Source organism: Lipotes vexillifer, unplaced genomic scaffold (assembly GCF_000442215.2).
Source record: "Lipotes vexillifer unplaced genomic scaffold, Lipotes_vexillifer_v1.1 scaffold413, whole genome shotgun sequence".
NCBI classification, from domain to species: Eukaryota; Metazoa; Chordata; class Mammalia; order Artiodactyla; family Lipotidae; genus Lipotes; species Lipotes vexillifer.
In genome coordinates, this window is record NW_006769725.1 from 1,779,215 (window position 1) to 1,797,877 (window position 18,663).

The following is an 18,663-nucleotide window of genomic DNA, read 5'->3' on the forward strand; positions in this document are numbered from 1 at the left end:
AAAAAAAAAAAAAAAAAAAAAAAAAAAAAAAATATGTGTTCCCGAGCATTTATTTACTCTCTTAATTTGGACAAAGAAAGTACTGTGAGATTTCTTGCAAGATTAAAGGAATCAACTCCTTTGGTATATGATAAATTTGGTGATGATCTGTGAAATTTCCAAAACCTTTTCTGGGACAAACAAGGGCCAGTTTTGAATCATCCAACCATGAATACCTCTCTCCTGCTGAGTACCAAGAACTGGCCTGTGGCATTCAACAAACCCTTTGGAAATTTAAAGAAGTTACTAAAATTAAGTACAGCATGTAACAATTCACAGAAATAAAAAAAATCAAATTTTAATGAGCTGTAATTTAACCTTGATTTTTATTCTGATGTGAAAATAAATTTGTGACTTACACCCTGAATTCTTTCACATGTTTAAATCTTGGCATGTAAGTTTTAGCTTCATGTATTTTGCTTTATTTTAAGAACAAGTAAAATCAAACCCAACACAGTATACACAGTTTCTTCCAGTGTAATACATTTATTCATAATCATATTAAATTTGAAAATTTAAGGCTTTTTAAAATATGTATAGCCACAAAGTATTTCCCTGTTTATTACATTCTATAATTCTAAAAAGATTTTGGCAGTTTTCTCACAAGAAGCTCAAACTAAATTGACAATTTAATTTCTATTTTGGGGGTGAATTATTATAACTGGAGTCTAATTTTCTTCTTTCAAATGATTAACCCATAGAAAAAGAGAACAGGAAACAGCATTATTTTGTATTCCTGCCAACTCTTTCCAACAATTTTAAATGTTTTAGTTCTTTTGCATGTGAATGGTTACACTGCATGATGAATCTTCAATTCAAAATATTTTTTCTAAGAAACTTCTATATAGTTATGAATGTGCACATTGAATTGTGAGTCAAGTTAAGAAAATTCTGGTATGTGACACTGGAGGATACTAAAAGTTAGCATCAGCTATAATAGCTTAAATACTTAAAGGTTTCTATATATAATTAGTCGTACACTGGAAACTTTTTTGGTTTCTGCATGGCACCTTAAATATGCCTAACAAAAACCCACGGCAACATCTGATAATCTTACAAATTGAAAACTGTAAAAATATCTCTATGCCTCTAAAGTCTCCTGTGAAAAATTAAAATGCCTCAACACTTAATTTGAAGAAACTTTCAGTAAAACCTATAGTTTCAATAAACTAAAAATTTGAGAGACTACCTCAAACTTCAAATTCATGAGTAATTAGAATGAATGTTATGTTCACTAGTGTAGGAGAACGTAAGCCCTACATAAGGCAGGTACCTCTCCAGCTCCTTGGAATAGTATTGTTTGATCAGACAGCTTATTCTTGGTTATTCGAAGGGCTGCAAGGATGCCAGCAACTGCGACAGATGCCGTTCCTGCAACAAGAAACACCCTGAGCAATCCTCACATGGGCGCTGCTGTATCCCGAATCCCAAGCCTCAAACTGATACTCATGTCTTGAAATCATCACACAACAGGTTAACTGGTGCAGAAAAGGAACCTGCGGTTGTCTGACCCCACGCTTGCATTTGACGTGAAATTCTCAGGCTACTGACATCTGTCTTTTAAGAGAGCACCTTAACGACTGTTGAAAACTTTCCAAAAAAGAAGGTTCTGTGGCTGAATTTGGTGATGCAGTGACTAAGAACCTGCTGGAGAGGGTGTGGAGAAGAGGGAACCCTCCTACACTGTTGGTGGGAATGTAAGTTGGTGCAGCCACTGTGGAGAACAGTATGGAGGTTCCTCTGAAAACTAAAAATAGAGCTACCATAGGATCCAGCAATCCCACTCCTGGGCATATATCCAGAAAAAACTATAATTAAGAAAGATTCATGCACCCCTACGTTCCTAGCTGCTCTATTCACAATAGCCAAAACATAGAAACAATCTAAATGTCCACTGACAGAAGAATGGATAAAGAAGGTGTGGTACATATGTATATACAATGGAATATTACTCGGCCACAAAAAAGAATGAAATAATGCCATTTGCAGCAACATGGATGCAACTAGAGATTATCATACTAAGTGAAGTAAGTCAGAAAGAGAAAGACAAATATCATATGACATCACTTATATATGGAATCTAAAAAAATGATACAAATGAACTTATTTACAAAACAGAAATAGAGTCACAGATGTAGAAAACAAACTTATGGTTCCCAGGGGGGGAAGGTGGAGGGGGAAGGATAAATTAGGAGTGGGAGGTTGGGTTTAGCAGATGTAAGCTTTTATATATAGGATGGATAAACAACAAGCTCCTACTGTATAGCACAGAGAACTATATTCAATATCCTACGATAAACCACAATGGAAAAGAATATTTAAAAACAAGAATGTATATATATTCAAACTGAATCACTTTTCTGCACAGCAGTAGTTAACACAACATTGTAAATCAACTATACTTCAATTCTAAAATAAATAAATACATAAATAGATAAATAAAAAAGAACATGAGGTTTGGATTCTTAGGTGGATTTCCAGCTCAACCTGTTTACTAGCTGAATGAATTTAGAGAAATCACTGTGTCCATCAGTTTGCTCAGCTGTAAAATGACTGTATTATATGAGATCAAAAAATACTAAGTGCTATTAGAAAATTTAAATGTTTTAATTTTCAACTGGAAAAATTAACAGTTACTAGCAACGAAAAGCTGATGTTGGTGCAGTCTTTAATCAGCTTCTTACCTATGATAAATCACTGGTGAATCCCAAAGACGCTGGACAAAATTAATGTAAAAATTATTTAGGATAAAAACTGAGCTTTCCTCATCATGCCTCATGGTAGTAGAAACTTCACCAGTTCTAATTTTATTACTTTGCCATATAAGCTTTCACAGATCACAGAGCAGTTCTTTTGCTTTGAACGTAATTACATGGCTCAATTTCTTCATGGTTCACGTCTGAAATATAACTCTGAAGCTTCCTGCAGTACCTCCCTGTTGTACCTACAATTTACTCCTCCAAAGTAACATTCTACCTATGATTCCTAGATCACTCAGCTGGGTAGTAAAGCCTAGTGAAACTTTAAACACCCTCATTTAGTTAAAAAAAAATAAAAATAAACCAAAACACATAGATTAGAATAGGTTTGAAGAGTGACACAATGATGAAATGTTATGTATGCCAAGTACCAAAGATGCGTTAAACATTTCACCATCAGGAGATTTGTTCTTTTGAATCTTTTGGTTGTTTGCTTCTTTCTTATAGAATTTGGTAGTCACAAATAAGATCACAATAAATGATTAATTATTGAAGAGCTGTGTGTCTCTTGCATGTTTTTTATTTAGGAACACAAATATAAAATGCTTGCAATTTTGAGCTTCATGCAACACATTATGAATTGCAATAAGTCACACATCACACAAAGGCCACTCTTCTATATATTATTTATGATGCAAGCCTCTGTAAAAATAAGGCTGATCTACGTAAGAAAGATACCATGGCAGGTTTAGAATGGTATTTGCCTCATACATCAAGATAGATTGACTAGAGTTGTTAAACAGATGAAAAGAGAATTTTAATTAGAGAGGTACAGCTATCCAGCCACTAGATGAACACTTATTCACAAATAGCATCTCAAGCTGTCTCTACATTGGCCAGAAGTTTGGATTTAAGGGACTCTAAGCTCCCTTCCAATTCTGAGATTCTGTAACTTGAAGGATCTCTACAGATTCTACCAGCACCCCAAGATTTAACCAGTTGAAGAGTCAACGTTGAAGTATCATCAACAATCACCGTGTTTGTACTATTGTTTTGATTTTTTAAATAGAATTGGGCATTTAAGGATAGACAGAATAGGGCTTCCCTGGTGGCGCAGAGTCCGCCTGCCAATGCAGGGGACACGGGTTCGTGCCCCGGTCCGGGAAGATTCCACATGCCGCGGAGCGGCTGGGCCCGTGAGCCACGGCCGCTGAGCCTGCGCGTCCGGAGCCTGTGCTCCGCAACGGGAGAGGTCACGGCAGTGAGAGGCCCGCGTACACACACAAAAAAGGATAGACAGAATAAAATATTCCAGAAGATACTACCTATAATGTGTAACATTTTTATATGGTTATGCTACACCATTCTGCACTAAAACTCAAAATGTTTTAAGTTCAGACATATTACCCCAAATAAGGCCAAATAAATCTCTATCTACACTGGATATCAGAGCCTTATATTTAAAAGTATATTTTATGGTGATTCCCTGGTGGTGCAGTGGTTAAGAATCCACCTGCCAACACAGGGGACATGGGTTCGAGCCCTGATCCGGGAAGATCCCACATGCCGCGGAGCAACTAAGCCTGTGTGCCACAACTACTGAGCTTGCTCTCTAGAGCCCACGTGCCACAACTACTGAAGCCTGCGTGCCTAGAGCCCATGCTCCGCAACAAGAGAAGCCCCCACTCGCCGCAACTAGAGAAAACCTGCGCACAGCAACGAAGACCCAATGCAGCCAAAACTAAATAAATAAAATAAGTAAATTTATTTTTTTAAATATATTTTATAATATTTCCTGAGGACATACTGAAACATCTAAACTTCCCTTTACAGAATTAATTAACAAAATTAGAAATATTTAGCACTACCAAAAGGTGAACTTGAACATGATTCTTCTACATAACCTGGTCCTACCGCCTGATACTGCCTTGACTTAAATTTCATTGCAATCAAGGGAGTAAATGTAGCAAGTTGATATAACATAAAAATGTGAGTCTCCACGTTAAATTGTTCCAAAGTAACTTCTGCTTTGAGATTGAAAACTAAACTTTTAGGAAATCAAAGACAGGTTAAAGTTTATCTTTGTACTATCACTTTTAAAGAGTACTTAACATTTAACATTGTTAGCGACATACTAAAGAGTCAGTCTTAAAAGTGTAGAAACTTCTATTGTCTTCGTGTACATTACAACTTTAACATTAAGTCACCAGTTATGCTGTCCCTTTGCTGTGGTTATTAAATATCAGTCTTACCTTTTATCAAAGAATCACTTCGACTAATGCAATTCATTTATTAAACCTGATTAGACTTAATATATAAAACTAGTAGAGAAGACATGTATAATCAAATTATTACAGTGCTTTACTAGATAAATAGATCAGGCGAAGAACAAGAACTAGAAGCAGGAGGAGGATGAATAAATGTGTTTAAGCACAGACTGAGGCATTGAGGGTACCTACCCCGGTCCTGAGGGGTGAATGTGAGAGGTCCAGGGTACCTACCCCGGTCCTGAGGGCCTGAGTGTAGGAGGCACCAAGTACCTCTGGAAGTGGGGATAAAAGAGAGGCTACACACGGGAAGCTACTCAAAAATCTGTTAAGAAGTTGTCTGAACCCAGATCCATTTCCCTCTCCTGTCGGCACACAGTTGACTCTCCCACACCCTGAGGTTTAGAAAGAAACTGGAGGTTTATTTTCTTTTTTTTTTGCGGTACGCGGGCCTCTCACTGTTGTGGCCTCTCCCGTTGCAGACCACAGGCTCCAGACGCACAGGCTCAGCGGCCATGGCTCACGGGCCCAGCCGCTCCGCGGCATGTGGGATCTTCCCGGACCAGGGCACGAACCCGTGTCCCCTGCATCGGCAGGCGGACTCTCAAGCACTGCGCCACCAGGGAAGCCCCTAGAGGTTTATTTTCTAAAGAGGGTCTCCGGACTGTAAGGCACCAGACATAACTGTAAGGTTCCAGGGATAATGGTGCAAGGGTAGCATACTCAAAATAAGAAGATTAAATGAAAGTTTATTCCTTCCCTACTTGGCTTGAAGAATACTGGTAGAAAGTTGATACTGGCAGGAATAATAAATAATATAATAATAAATATGTCACCTATAATCCCATTGTCTAGGTACCGTAATTTTCAACATTCTGATGTACATTCTTACAAGTTCTTTCTCTACCTGATATATGCAAATTCAAGAAAATGTTATAGAAAAATATTTCATGGGAATAGAATGTAAAAAAGAGTGGATATATGTATATGTAAACTGATTCATTTTGCTGTACATCTGAAACTAACACATTGTAAATCAACTACACTCCAATAAAAATTAATTTCAAAAAATCTCACGCCATGCTTATTATTTTAACATACTTATTTAACATATTTTATCACTTAAAAATATTTTGTGACTATCTTACCATATCAATAATATATTTTAAAATATTATTTTGTATAGTTATAATATCCTATAGGATGAACCTGTGATAATTTATTTAACCAAACCTGTATCTTTGGGTATTTAGAGGCTTTCTGATTTTTGCCATTAAACATAACATCACAATAAATATCTTTATCTGAATAGACAGTTTTCCAGAGAAGACATACAAATGGGCAAGACCTCACTAACCATCAGGGAAATGCCATTCAAAACCAGAATGGGATATTACCTCACACCTGTTTGAATGGCTATTATCAAAAAGACAAGGGACCCTCCTGTAATTTGCTACAGGATGCATTTCCCAAATTGCAATTCCTCTGCTCTTCCTGAATAAACTTGATTTCTGGTATTAAAAAAAAAAGACAAAAAATAACACATGTTGTCAAGGATGTAGGAAAAAAAAGAACCCTGGTGCACTGTTGGTGGGAATGTAAATTGGTGCAGCCTCTATGGAAAACAGTATGGAGGTTCCTCAAAAAATTAAAACTAGAATTACTATGTGACCCAGCAATTCCACTTCTGGGTATTTCTGTGCAGGTAACGCAATCACCGTCTTGAAAAGATACATGCACCTCTAGGTTCACTGCAGCATTATTTACAATTGCCAAGACGTGGAAACAACCCAAATGTCCAATGACAAATGAATGGGTCAAGAAAACGTGAAGTAGATATATATATATGAATATTATTCAACCACTAAAAGGAAAGAAATTCTATCTTTTGTGACAACAGGGATGAACCTTGAGCGCATTATGCTAAGTGAAACAAGTCAGACAGAGCAAGACAAATACTGTATCTCCCTTATATGTGGAATCTAAAACAAAAAACACATAGATACAGGGAACAGACTGGTGGCAGTTGTACAAAATGGGTACAGGGAGTCAAAACGCACAGACTTCCAATTAGAAGATAAATAAGTTCTGAGGGTGTAATGTACAGCATGGTGACTAAGTTAATAATACTATATTGTACATTGAAAGTTGGCACAAGAGTAGATCTTCAAAGTTCTTATCACAAAAAAAAAGGATTTGTAACTATGTGTGGTGATGGATGTTAACTTATTGTGGTGATCATTTAGCAATACATACATGTATCAAACCATTAAGTTGTACACCTAAAATTAATACAATGTTATATGTCAATTACATCTCATTTTGAACATAAACAAATATTTAAACTAACTAGCTAAATATCCTTGTATATTTGTTTGCACACCTTCGTCTGCAGAGGATAAATTTCTAAAAACAGAATTCTTAGATCAAAGAACTGCATAATATTAAGATTGTGACATGTATTGCTACCTCAAGGGTTGTACCAATTTATATTCCCAACATCAATGTACAAGAGTGTTCATTTTCTTAAAGCATCATTAACAGTTGGGATTACAATAAAAATCTTTGCCAGCTTGATACAGAAAATGAGTCTGTCATCTGCTATTTAATACGCTTTTTAAAACTTGGTGTGGTTAAACTTTAAAACATGTTTTCAGGCCAATGGTATTCCTTCATTTGTGAAATGTCTGTTCTACCATGTCTGATTTTGATCTTTTCAATTATCAAAACATTTGGTATATGATTAGGCTACATTTACCTTATTGTTAAAAATCCTAACAAGCTAGTTCATTATGGCAAAAATTTCTATGTAAAATACTTAGAATGTCAAGTTAGAGAATAGCTATTCCAAAGAGGGTATTATGGGAAGAAAAATCTCTTTTTGCAGCTGATTTTTTTTTTTTTTTTTTTTTTTTTTTAATGTTTAAATTCCTTTCTCATTCCCTTTTGTTTATATTCTATAAGTTATTTTCTTTGTGGATACCTTGGAGGTTACATTTAGCATACTCTAATTTGAATTTATACCAGCTTAACTTCAACCAGCTCAAGTTCAATATTATACAATATTGCTCTCTGCTCTTTGGGCACGAACCCGTGTTCCCTGCATTGGCAGGTGGACTCTCAATCACTGTGCCACCAGGGAAGCCCTGCGGCTGATTTTAAATGACCAAAGGATGAGACCTTATTCTTTTGATCTGAATTTGTTGAATTCTGATGGCCTCCAGATTATATTATTAAATCTCCATTTCTGTTTTCTTTTTTTTTTTTTTAAGGTTTTTTTTTTTTAATGTGGACCATTTTTAAAGTCTTTATTGCATTTGTTACAATATTGCTTCTGTTTTATGTTTTGGGTTTTTGGTCGCGAGGCATGTGGGATCGAACCGGCACCCCCTGCATTGGAAGGCGAAGTCTTAACCACTGGACCGCCAGGGAAGTCCCGTAATTTCCATTTCTTAATAGCTAATTTGCACACTTTTTCTAGTTAGCAATAATTTATAATTAGAATGCATTAAGGTCTAAATAAATTTTGAACCAAAATCTCTATCATTTAAGATTATTTTAGATCATTAATATAATAGAATTTAAGTATTTTTAAAAGTCAAATAGTTTTCATAAAATGCTAATAAATTTAAATAACACATCTGTTAAAGAAAAAAAGAAAAAAAGTTCCCCCGAAGGCCCAGTGTAAAAGCATTTATTTACATGGTAAGGCTGTAAGAGTTAGGTAATTATTTTTGTTGGCACTAGAATGCAATTTCTATGCCCACAGTGAGGAAAGTATGACATCTGTGGGCAAAATAGTAAAAACATAAGGTTAAAAAGGTAAAACAGAAACATATGGGGAAGGTGCATCACTAAGGACACTATTTTGGTATGGAGAAAGCACAAAATAGTTTGGTCATTTCTAGTCAGAACCCCAATAACTTGCCAAAAGTTTTGTCTAGTCAGAGATTAGACCCATTTTTCTCAAACGTAACTTTCTGTTGGCTAAGGCAGTAGGACACTAAAATGTGGAAATATGTAGACTGTGTGTGTGCAGATTATATTTTAGGCAGATTAGTTGAGGTGAAAACTAGTTATTTAATGCTCCATAGGGGTGATCTGCTGGGGGAAATGTTCTGCTGTGGATTCTCAGGGCAGCTCCACATGCAGCGCTCTTGGCTTGGCCTGGCATCTGCCTCAGATTTCCTGTGCTCCTGACTTTAATTCTGATGCAACCCAAGCCTTGACCCCTAAATTCTTGGCCACAGTTGACAGAAATGCTGACCCTAATTCCTAATTGCTCATTTTGCTTGGTGATTTGGATTTAGCGTTCTTTTCCCTAAACTGAACTCTGATACCTATTTATTCTGTAAAATGATTCAAAATTATGCAATACCGGTCTTTAATGTCTATACAGACATTTCTGTGAGACCCACAAAATCAAAAGATATAGACTATTAAAGAAAGGACAGGACAGTTTTGTTCAACAGTTAACTTGGTGGCTACTTTAGAGGCTACTACAAAATGAACTGATAAGTGACTTATAGACACTGATCTACAAAGCCTATGTCTGTAACATCAAAGGCACTCTATCATTATATATTACATCTTCAAGTTAGGGTTATAGCACATTAAAATTAGACTGTCTTCATTTCCTTTCTGAAATCCTCCACATATTCACTTCTTATAAATAAACACTCAAAAAAATGAATACAAAAAGAAGAAAATGAGGTTGAAATAACATATGGATCTTTGTCATGAAGATGGCAATAAAGTAATAATGTAATTAACGTCACAAAGGATTTTAGGAAAAGAGTAGACCAATTACATTAGTGTGCCTCAAAACGTAAAAAGAGACTCATTATCTTTAAATACACTATATTTACATAGCTATGTTATACTAAAGAACTTATAGTCAATTTTAAAAATTTTAAAGTATATTTCAGTTGATAGAGTATTTTCACAAATAACTATTTTGTCCACAATATAAACTCTACGAGAGAAATATGATCATCCTCATTTTACATTTAAACTTTTCTTTGATCACCTCATTTCCAATGGCATTCATCTTACTCCACTTTGGCTACATTCCTCCTAAGTTTCATCTTGGTTCATCTCTCAGAACTAATCTTTCTTGGAAGAACTACATTAGAATACCTCACTCATCGTGGTCGCAATCTCCTACCTTTCCAGTTCTTTACTCAATTATCCCCATTATACCTATTGTTTAATTTCATGGGAATCTAGCCCTTTGGCCCTATCTACCCATCCTTACATGTTCACTTCCTTCTCTATCCAACTTAGTGCTATGGTCATACTTTAACCTTAACTCTTATCCCTTCTCTGCACAAATACATAAAATACCCAGCATAGATAAACCCAACTGACCATCCTGGCCTTGCCTACTCCTAAGCTCTTGGACTCAAGCTGCTCAGCCTGGGGTCATGGTATGTTTGTGGTTTTCAACTTCAGTGGACCCTCAGCACCCACTACTGACTCCCTTTGTGTTTCATGGTCAGATGGCTCTCTAGCCCTCTACAGCAGTTCTTTCAAATTCCCTTTACCCTCATCAAACTTCTAATCCTCTCATTTCCAAAGAAAAAAAATAGAAGCTATTATATAACTTCCTGTCATAGATGAGAAATTAAAACTCAGAGAGGTAAAGTCAATTGATCAAAACCCACAGCCAATGAAGAAGGAGCAAAGCAAGTCAGTCTGACCCCAGAGTTCTTAACATCTATATGTTATAATGCCTCTCAGTTTCTCATTCTTAGTTACTGCTTTCCCATTCTACCAGTTCTTCAAGGCAAACACCTAGGCTCTATCCCTGGCTATTTCCTCACCCTCATCATCAACAACTAATCATCTATTTCTTAGTCTTGACTGGCATTTTCCCAGAACCAGGCATCATCATCATGAACCTGGACTACAGCAACAGCCTTTAGGTTTGCTCCCAATGAATCTAGTCTGTACACTGAAAACAGTGAAAGGGATCTCTCCAAAATGCACGCCTACCTTAGCCAACCTAATTCCTTAGTTCGACTCTCACCAACTCTTTTTCGACCAGAGTTGGCAAACTCTTTCTGTACATGGCCAGATAGTAAGTATTTTAGGGTTTGCAGTCACATGATGTCTGCCTCAGACTTACAAAAGCAATCATAAATAATACATAAACAAATGGGCATGGCTGTGTGGCAAGAAAACTTTACAAAAACAGACAGTGGGCTGGATTTGGCCCATAGGCTGTAGTTTGCTAACTCCTGCTTTGGACGTGTTACAGTCAGTCATTCATTCCATTAAGTACCTTCTATGGGCTGCGCACTGTATTAATGACAAGGTGATGAACAAAACAGACATATTCTTGTCCTTCACAGAGCTTAAAGTTTAGTGGAGAGGGAGATATTAATTTTTTTAATTACATAAATATATAGAACTGTTTCTGTGATAAGTTCAACAAGGGAAAAATAAGTAGGGCTATGCAAGCCTATGATAGGTAGATTTGACTTAGCACAAGGATCCGGAATATTCTCCTGAGGAACGTCATGATTGAGAAGAGACTTGAAGAGGGGAGGGAAGAGTATTCTAGGAGGATGGATCAGCATTTGAATAGACCCTGTGACAGGAAGAAGTCTGGCTTATGTTTGGACCTGAAAAAGACGGTGATGGCTAGAATGGCAAAAAAAAAATGAGGTTGGAGAGACAGGTAGGGATCAGACCATGCATTTTGGACCATATTTATGACTTTCATCTTTCATCTTAAGTGCAATGGAAAACCATTAAAGTATTTTATGGAACGAATGATATGAATAGATACCTACGGCAAAAAGAAAACTTTGGCTTGTCACAAAGTTCTCAGCCCCTAGGTCTACATCTGGCAAAGTGTAGTCATACTATGGAGAGAACACCTAAGAAGGGGAAGCAACAGTAAATGTGGACAGATTTCTTAGAAAATGCCCATTATTTAGGAGAGATGATGGTAACTTACCTTAGGTTAATGGAGAGGAATCTGTGGAAGAGACAGACTTTTACAACAGAAAATCAGGAGGATGAGTGATGGAGTGTATTTGGCAGGGAGGGATTAAGAAGAGAGAGACATCAGGAATTCACGGAGAACACACGACGAAGGCTGAGGTTGGTGGGGAAATAAGAGTTTGACAGTGGGGAGGTTGAGTATGAGATAACTTTGAGACATCCCAGAGGAAATTTTAAATAACCAGATGGGTATATGGACCCGGAATTCAAAGAAGTCTGGGCTAAATATATAAATCTGCTAGTGGGATGGGTGGCCTTGCAGTATATACCTAAGATATAATAGAACAAAGAGAAAAGGGCCTGGGACTGAGTGTTGCAGTGTTCTGTCATTTAATAGCTAGTCAGAGAAGGATGAACCTGGGGGGAAAAAAAGGGTGAAAATTCAAAGAGGTAGGAAGCAAGTCAGCAGGGGCATGTGACACGGAAGTTGACAGAAGAGAGTATTTCAAGGAAGACAGTGGGGTCTACAATGTTAAATGCTGCTGAGAATCCAAGTAAGGTCAACACTGAAAAATGTTCACTGCGATTAGTGAAATGGAAGCCATTTGTGATCTTCTTTCAGGTTGCCAGAACTTACTACGGTCTTCCTCCTTTGGGTCTCTGCCTGCGCTTTTATTCTACCTGCCCTTCATGAAACAGGAAGAGTAAGATTCTCATTGGAAGGTTTCGGATTTGGGGAGGTGGGTTGGTGCGGGGGGGGGGGGGGGGGTCGAGGGGGGGTGCAAAAAGTTGCAAAAAAAAGGCTTAGTGAGAAACAAAACAAGTAACTTAGACGAAAGCAGGTAGCCAAGCATCTACAATCAATCAAAGACAAACAGAAAACCGCGGTACACACCGTATACAAAGGCAGCTTCTGCTGGGGTAAAGCTTAGAAACTGTGACTGATTTCTAAGCTTAGAAAGCTTGGAAAACTGACTGAGATGAAGGCTGAAGAAAGAAAAATACACAGTCTTCATTTTAAACAATGAATAATATGTTTTCATACATTTTATTCTTTGTTTAGCCATAGTCACTGGGGATTTTATCAGATTTTAGGGCACCTGTTCTCTAGCTCATGCGTAATATGGTACATTCTAAAGTCACAGAGTACTTTTCTCAAATACATAAAATTAAATGAGAAATAATGTGTGAAATCATCAAGCATAATCCCTGGCATTTAATCGGTATCTAGCACAAATTTACTGAATTTGAATCATTATAAAATTACAAACTAATATCAGGACATGTTGTTCTTGATCTACATGCAGTGAAAATCTGATTACCTTGAATATCATCATTGAATGTGCAATACTGGTTTTGATACTTTTTCAGGAGCCGAAATGCATTTATATTGGCAAAATCTTCAAACTGAATAAGGCAATTCATGCCATACCTATGGGACAAAATATTCACATTAGAAGAGGTTAATGAAATAACATTTAAAAGTAAACCTTGAAAATTAGACTATAGAAAAGGCAAAACATTAGTTTCTTTTAAAGGTCCTATCTTGCTACTTATTATAAATATATAATACAATGTCTGTTCAGTAAATATTTACTACATGCTTACTACAGGAAAAAGCATTGCATTGGCACTGTGAAATACTACAAAGATGACAAAAATATGGTACCCTGCAGTCAAGTAATTTCTTTCTTTCTTTCTTTTTTTTTTTAAAAGAAGATGTTGGGGGTAGGAGTTTATTAATTAATTAATTTATTTTTGCTGTGTTGGGTTTTCGTTTCTGTGCAAGGGCTTTCTCTAGTTGTGGCAAGCGGGGGCCACTCTTCATTGCGGTGCGCGGGCCTCTCACTATCGCGGCCTCTCTTGTTGCGAAGCACAGGCTCCAGACGCGCAGGCTCAGTAGTTGTGGCTCACGGGCCTAGTTGCTCCGTGGCATGTGGGATCCTCCCAGACCAGGGCTCGAACCCGTGTCTCCTGCATTAGCAGGCAGATTCTCAACCACTGCACCACCAGGGAAGCCCCAGTCAAGTAATTTAAAAGTTAGAAATTATTTTGAAATAAATGAAAAGTGCATGAAAAGTAATATGAAAGTGGTACAAACAAGGAATAACAGATGTTGAGAAGCCACATATCACTCCTGACTGGGGTTACAAACCAGGTAACAAATGAACTGAGTTTTAATCACGTCATGATTTCAAAAGTAGAGATGTAAGGTTCTACAAGCTGAGTAAACAGCAGAAGCAAAGTAACTGAAGTGAAAGTTAGGAGAGGAAAAAAATCATTCAAAAAACAGCAAGAAGCCCCATTTAGCCAAAATGTCGTGTTTGGTACACGTAAGGGTGTAGTGAAAGACAAGGTCAGAATTTTATGTCGGAAACCTTAAAAATTCTAGCCTAGGATTCCGGTGTTTGTTCTATAGCCATAACCAAACACTGAAAAGCTTTGAGCTCTGAAGTATACAGCACAGATTTTTATTCCTGAAATTAACTTACTGGTTTGACCCCTTTATTCTTATGATCATCTATGGCCTGTACATCCAAGACAAGGGAAATTAACACCATTGATACCCCAAGTATCTGAGAGTTACCAGAGAAAGGCTTACAGCCATGGCCATCCTTGCTAGGTGATTTAGAGATGTATGGTCTCCAACCTCGGCTAGACTCCCACTGCTGCCATATTTATGATTCCTTTTCTTTGTCTTTGGTCAGCTTCCACTGCTACTGCACCCAAAGGCTATTCCTAATCTTCGCTAATCCTTTTAAATCTTGACCCCTTCACCGGTCTCCTACTTCCTGGCATAAGTGAGGGCATAATGTGTGATCTCCCTCAACTATTCTCTTCCCACCGCATCTCCCAACTCTATCTCTAGCGCTACCCTGCAGGCATCAGTCAACAAGGCGTTCCTCTTCCTGTTTAAGGTAACTCACCGCTGCTGCCCACATTCCCAACACTTCCTTCTTAATTAACTCCCTCTCTCCTATTTACAACTCCTTCTTCTGGACAAGTTCCTTCCTCTTTTTTGATAACTGACTTGGAGCTTCTCATTAGAGGGAAAAAGTTCTTTCTCCACGCCATGTTTTTCCTATCCTTTCCATTTAATGTATATGAAATATTAGCTTACAGTTTACATTATTTCTCCATCCCCTGTCATTTACCTTCTGTCCTCATGACTCTGCTAAAATTGCTGCTCTAAAATTAGAATGTTTCCAAACTAAAAATCCAAGAAACACTGTTTCCCATCCCTAATTTACCAGAGCTCTTTGCTGCATTGCCACTAATTCTGTTTATCTTTTTTCCTTGAAACTCTATTCCCTAGGCTTCTGTGATATCACGCTTTTCTGTGCCTTCTCCTAAATTACTGATCATTTCTTCTTCTTTCACCCTTAGGGAGTTTTTAGCACTTAAACATTGGTGTTTCCCATGACTCTGTCCTTGGTCTACCACATGACGTATGAGTGTGTGTGTGTGCACGCGTCCGTCCGTCCTGACAGAATCTCAATCCTACTCACACTTTTAATCACCAATTATATACGGTGACTCCCAAAGGTATGTTTCTACTCTACCCCTGTGAACTCCAGACTTGTAAATCTCATGACCAGCTGGATAATTTCACTTGAACGTACCTCAAGTTGAAAAGTCCAAAATTAAACTCATTACATTTCCATAGTACCCGTAAGTGCTCAGCAAATATTTGTTGGATGAATGTAATTTACAGATATTTTCTCATTTAATCTCAGGGTGCAATTTTATAGATGAGGATAGCCTTGGGCACCAGGTAAGCTGGGGAGGGGAGATCTGCACTCAAGTCTGCCTGATGATGTGGTAGCCCTGACGTTTAAGCTAAGCTTTAAGTTTATAATTGATTCCTTTCTGTTATCCTGTAGGTTATTATATATACCTTTAAGTATATACCTTTGAACAACGCTGAGTTCTAAAACTAAAAATAAGGAGCTCTATAACAGAAAAGTTTTGTAAAATTTAATCAGAATAATAAACTAGCGAAAAGACTGACTAGTCTTTAGGGGTTATGTTTTGTTGCAAACCAACAGTTAATAGAAAGCTGCTAAGCATAGGTTTGGTTGTTTAACATTTATGATGGCCCTACCTCTTCATGGTGAAGTCTGTCTCCTCAAGACTTAAACCAACACCTTCTTATAGATTATCTATTCTGTATTTCCAACCTAAATTGCTTATTGAAACTCAATCATCTTCACAGAACATTTCCAAAGTCAAGTAGGCACTTGACTCTCAACTCCAACAATTTTTTTTCTATGATGGAAGCATACATTTCCATGTCTCAGAGACCAAAAGACTGAAGCTATTATTTTACTATTTCCTTTTTAACCCATCATATTCAGTTAATTACCATGTTCTATCATTTCTACTATTTAAATATTATCACAGCCAAATAAATTAGTCTTGCTCCTGCTAGGACTGCAAAAGGTCTACTGGTCTCTGCTTTCCCTTGTCTCCCTCAAACATATGACACAGAGCCACCAAAGTTTTGTAAACAACAACTTCCGCCAGCTACTCCCTTGCTCAAAATTCACAGAGTGGGGCTTCCCTGGTGGCGCAGTGCTTGAGGGTCCGCCTGCTGATGCAGGGGCCGCCGGTTCGTGCCCCGTTTCGGGAGGATCCCGCATGCCGCGGAGCGGCTGGGCCCGTGAGCCATGGCCGCTGGGCCTGCGCGTCCGGAGCCTGTGCTCCGCAAATGGGAGAGGCCACAACAGTGAGAGGCCCGCATAACGCAAGGAAAAAAAAAAAAAAAAAAAAAAAAAAAAAAAAATTCACAGAGTGGATTGCTCTGATGATGACGCTCAAAATCCTTAAACTCAAGGATCTATAATCACGTTACCTTTTCAATTGCCTTATCTCTCCTTATATTGCAGGGTAAGTCCCTTCCCCACTGAACCACTTCTCTCTCAGACACGCCATGTCCGTCTCCTTCCCATGTCTTTATTAATGCACTGCCATTGCAAATCACCGTCACTCTTGAATCGGCAAATATTTTCTATACCACTTACGAGGGGTCTAAAACTACTAGCATGTAGATGTCTCATCAACTAGATCAAAAGGTTCCTGAGAGACTTAAAACTCTTTCCGACAGTACTACTTCAGTAGAGAGAAGATCAAGTGAATATAATATGTAAAGCAAAAATTTATTTTATTCAATAAGAATAACTGGTCGCTTAACAATCTGTACTGCCGAATACTATGACTATCAGTTGCTTTGAATGAGTTGCATCAGAGTAGGTATTTCCCTTTATTTGCCCAAATTCCGTAAGTTCTAGTGTTTTGCATTTTTCATACTAGTTCAAAAAAAGTATAATCTTTCTATTATTTACATAGACATGACTTTTATTCTAGAATTTCTCTTTTATTTAGCAAGAAACAAAATCAAGTTCGTTTCATGTTACTTTTTAAAGAGTTGGCACTAAGTAGGTTATAGACATTTTCAATATCAATAGTTTCTATTAACAGAGGTAAAAAGGTTAGCCTAGTCAAACCACGATTTTTCAAAAAACTCATTTAGTACTATAAGACGTTAACACATTTTTCTCTTTTGGTTGAATTCCCAACTACAAACAGGAATTAAAATCAGTTATTCTTATAATTTTTATTCATATTTATTTGTCCCTCCTTTGAAAATATCTTCTACAGTTACCTAAGGAAACAAGTTCCTAAGAAACTGCTATTTTTTCCACCAGCATTTTAAAATTCTTTCCCATATACTGTCCTCTTTTCTTTTCTATCAAACTCATTTTGGATAGGTTATTTGTTCAGAAGACTTTCTACAGTAGTCCTTCAGGCCTTTAAAAGAAGTAGCATTTTAATTCAAACAAGCAGCATTAGAAAATTCCCATATGAGCCAAAAGACTAATAAAATATGAATAAGAAGTTAATGGTCTAAAGGTTCTACTGCCAATATCTTAAATTCTCTAATACTCTCCTTCTCTGCCCCTGGTCCTGTCTCCCGTCTCTTCCACCAACTCCTTCCCCAGCACAGTACCCACTCTTCATTTGGTCCTTCCTTTCCTCCGAGTTCATTCTTCCTAGTTTCACCTCTGTATGCTGAAGACACTTACTCCAGCCATGCACTGGCCGTCCCCCTAGTGAAACGGAGCAGGACCCTGTGGGGCTCCTGGGCACAGAAGACTTTCAGTCCCCGGATTCTGTCCTCCCTATTCTTGTACGGGATAGCCGTCAGCTTCCATGAACTTCCCTGAGTTCCAAAGGGCAAGGGCCAAACAGTTGCTAATCAGGGAAGGGAGGAGATGCAGAGACAAGGGATGCGAAGCCAAGAAACAATAGGGCAGCCTTGGGGCAGGTCCTGGTTCGCCTCAAGGGATACACATGACAATATCTTTAAACTCTTTACAGAACTAAAACCCCCAACAAACGGAAGATGTTAGCATCCTTCATTCCAGAGAAGACCACCTGAGGCCAGATGAAAGGAACCAGAGAAGCTCATCAAGAGACCTGACATGAGACCAGATTAAAGGAGTGCAGGCCCTGCACACACTCTGATCCTTATCAGCAACCCAGCCCTTGAACCACTGCTGTAAAACTCCTCACCAAATCCTCCTAGGTTGGGACACATAGTTTTTGAGGGTCATGAGCCCTCTGTGTCCCCCTTTGACTGGCAAAGCAATAAAGCTATTCTTTCCTCCTTCACCCGAAACTCTGTCTCTGAGATTCGATTC

The 18,663-nt window shown here is 37.8% G+C and overlaps 1 protein-coding gene across 2 annotated transcripts in view; it reads right to left on the reverse strand.

Annotated features, from left to right (window-relative positions):
* The window catches only part of ME1 (malic enzyme 1), a 194,458-nt gene that overhangs the window by 32,048 nt on the left and 143,747 nt on the right, over positions 1-18,663 (reverse strand). For both annotated transcript variants that reach the window (XM_007445886.1, XM_007445885.1), the window contains exons 7-8: positions 13,282-13,391; positions 1,313-1,410 (exon numbers count right to left, since the gene is read on the reverse strand). In XM_007445886.1, the coding sequence (XP_007445948.1) occupies positions 1,313-1,410; positions 13,282-13,391 (208 nt within the window). The remainder of the gene's footprint in view (positions 1-1,312; positions 1,411-13,281; positions 13,392-18,663) is intronic.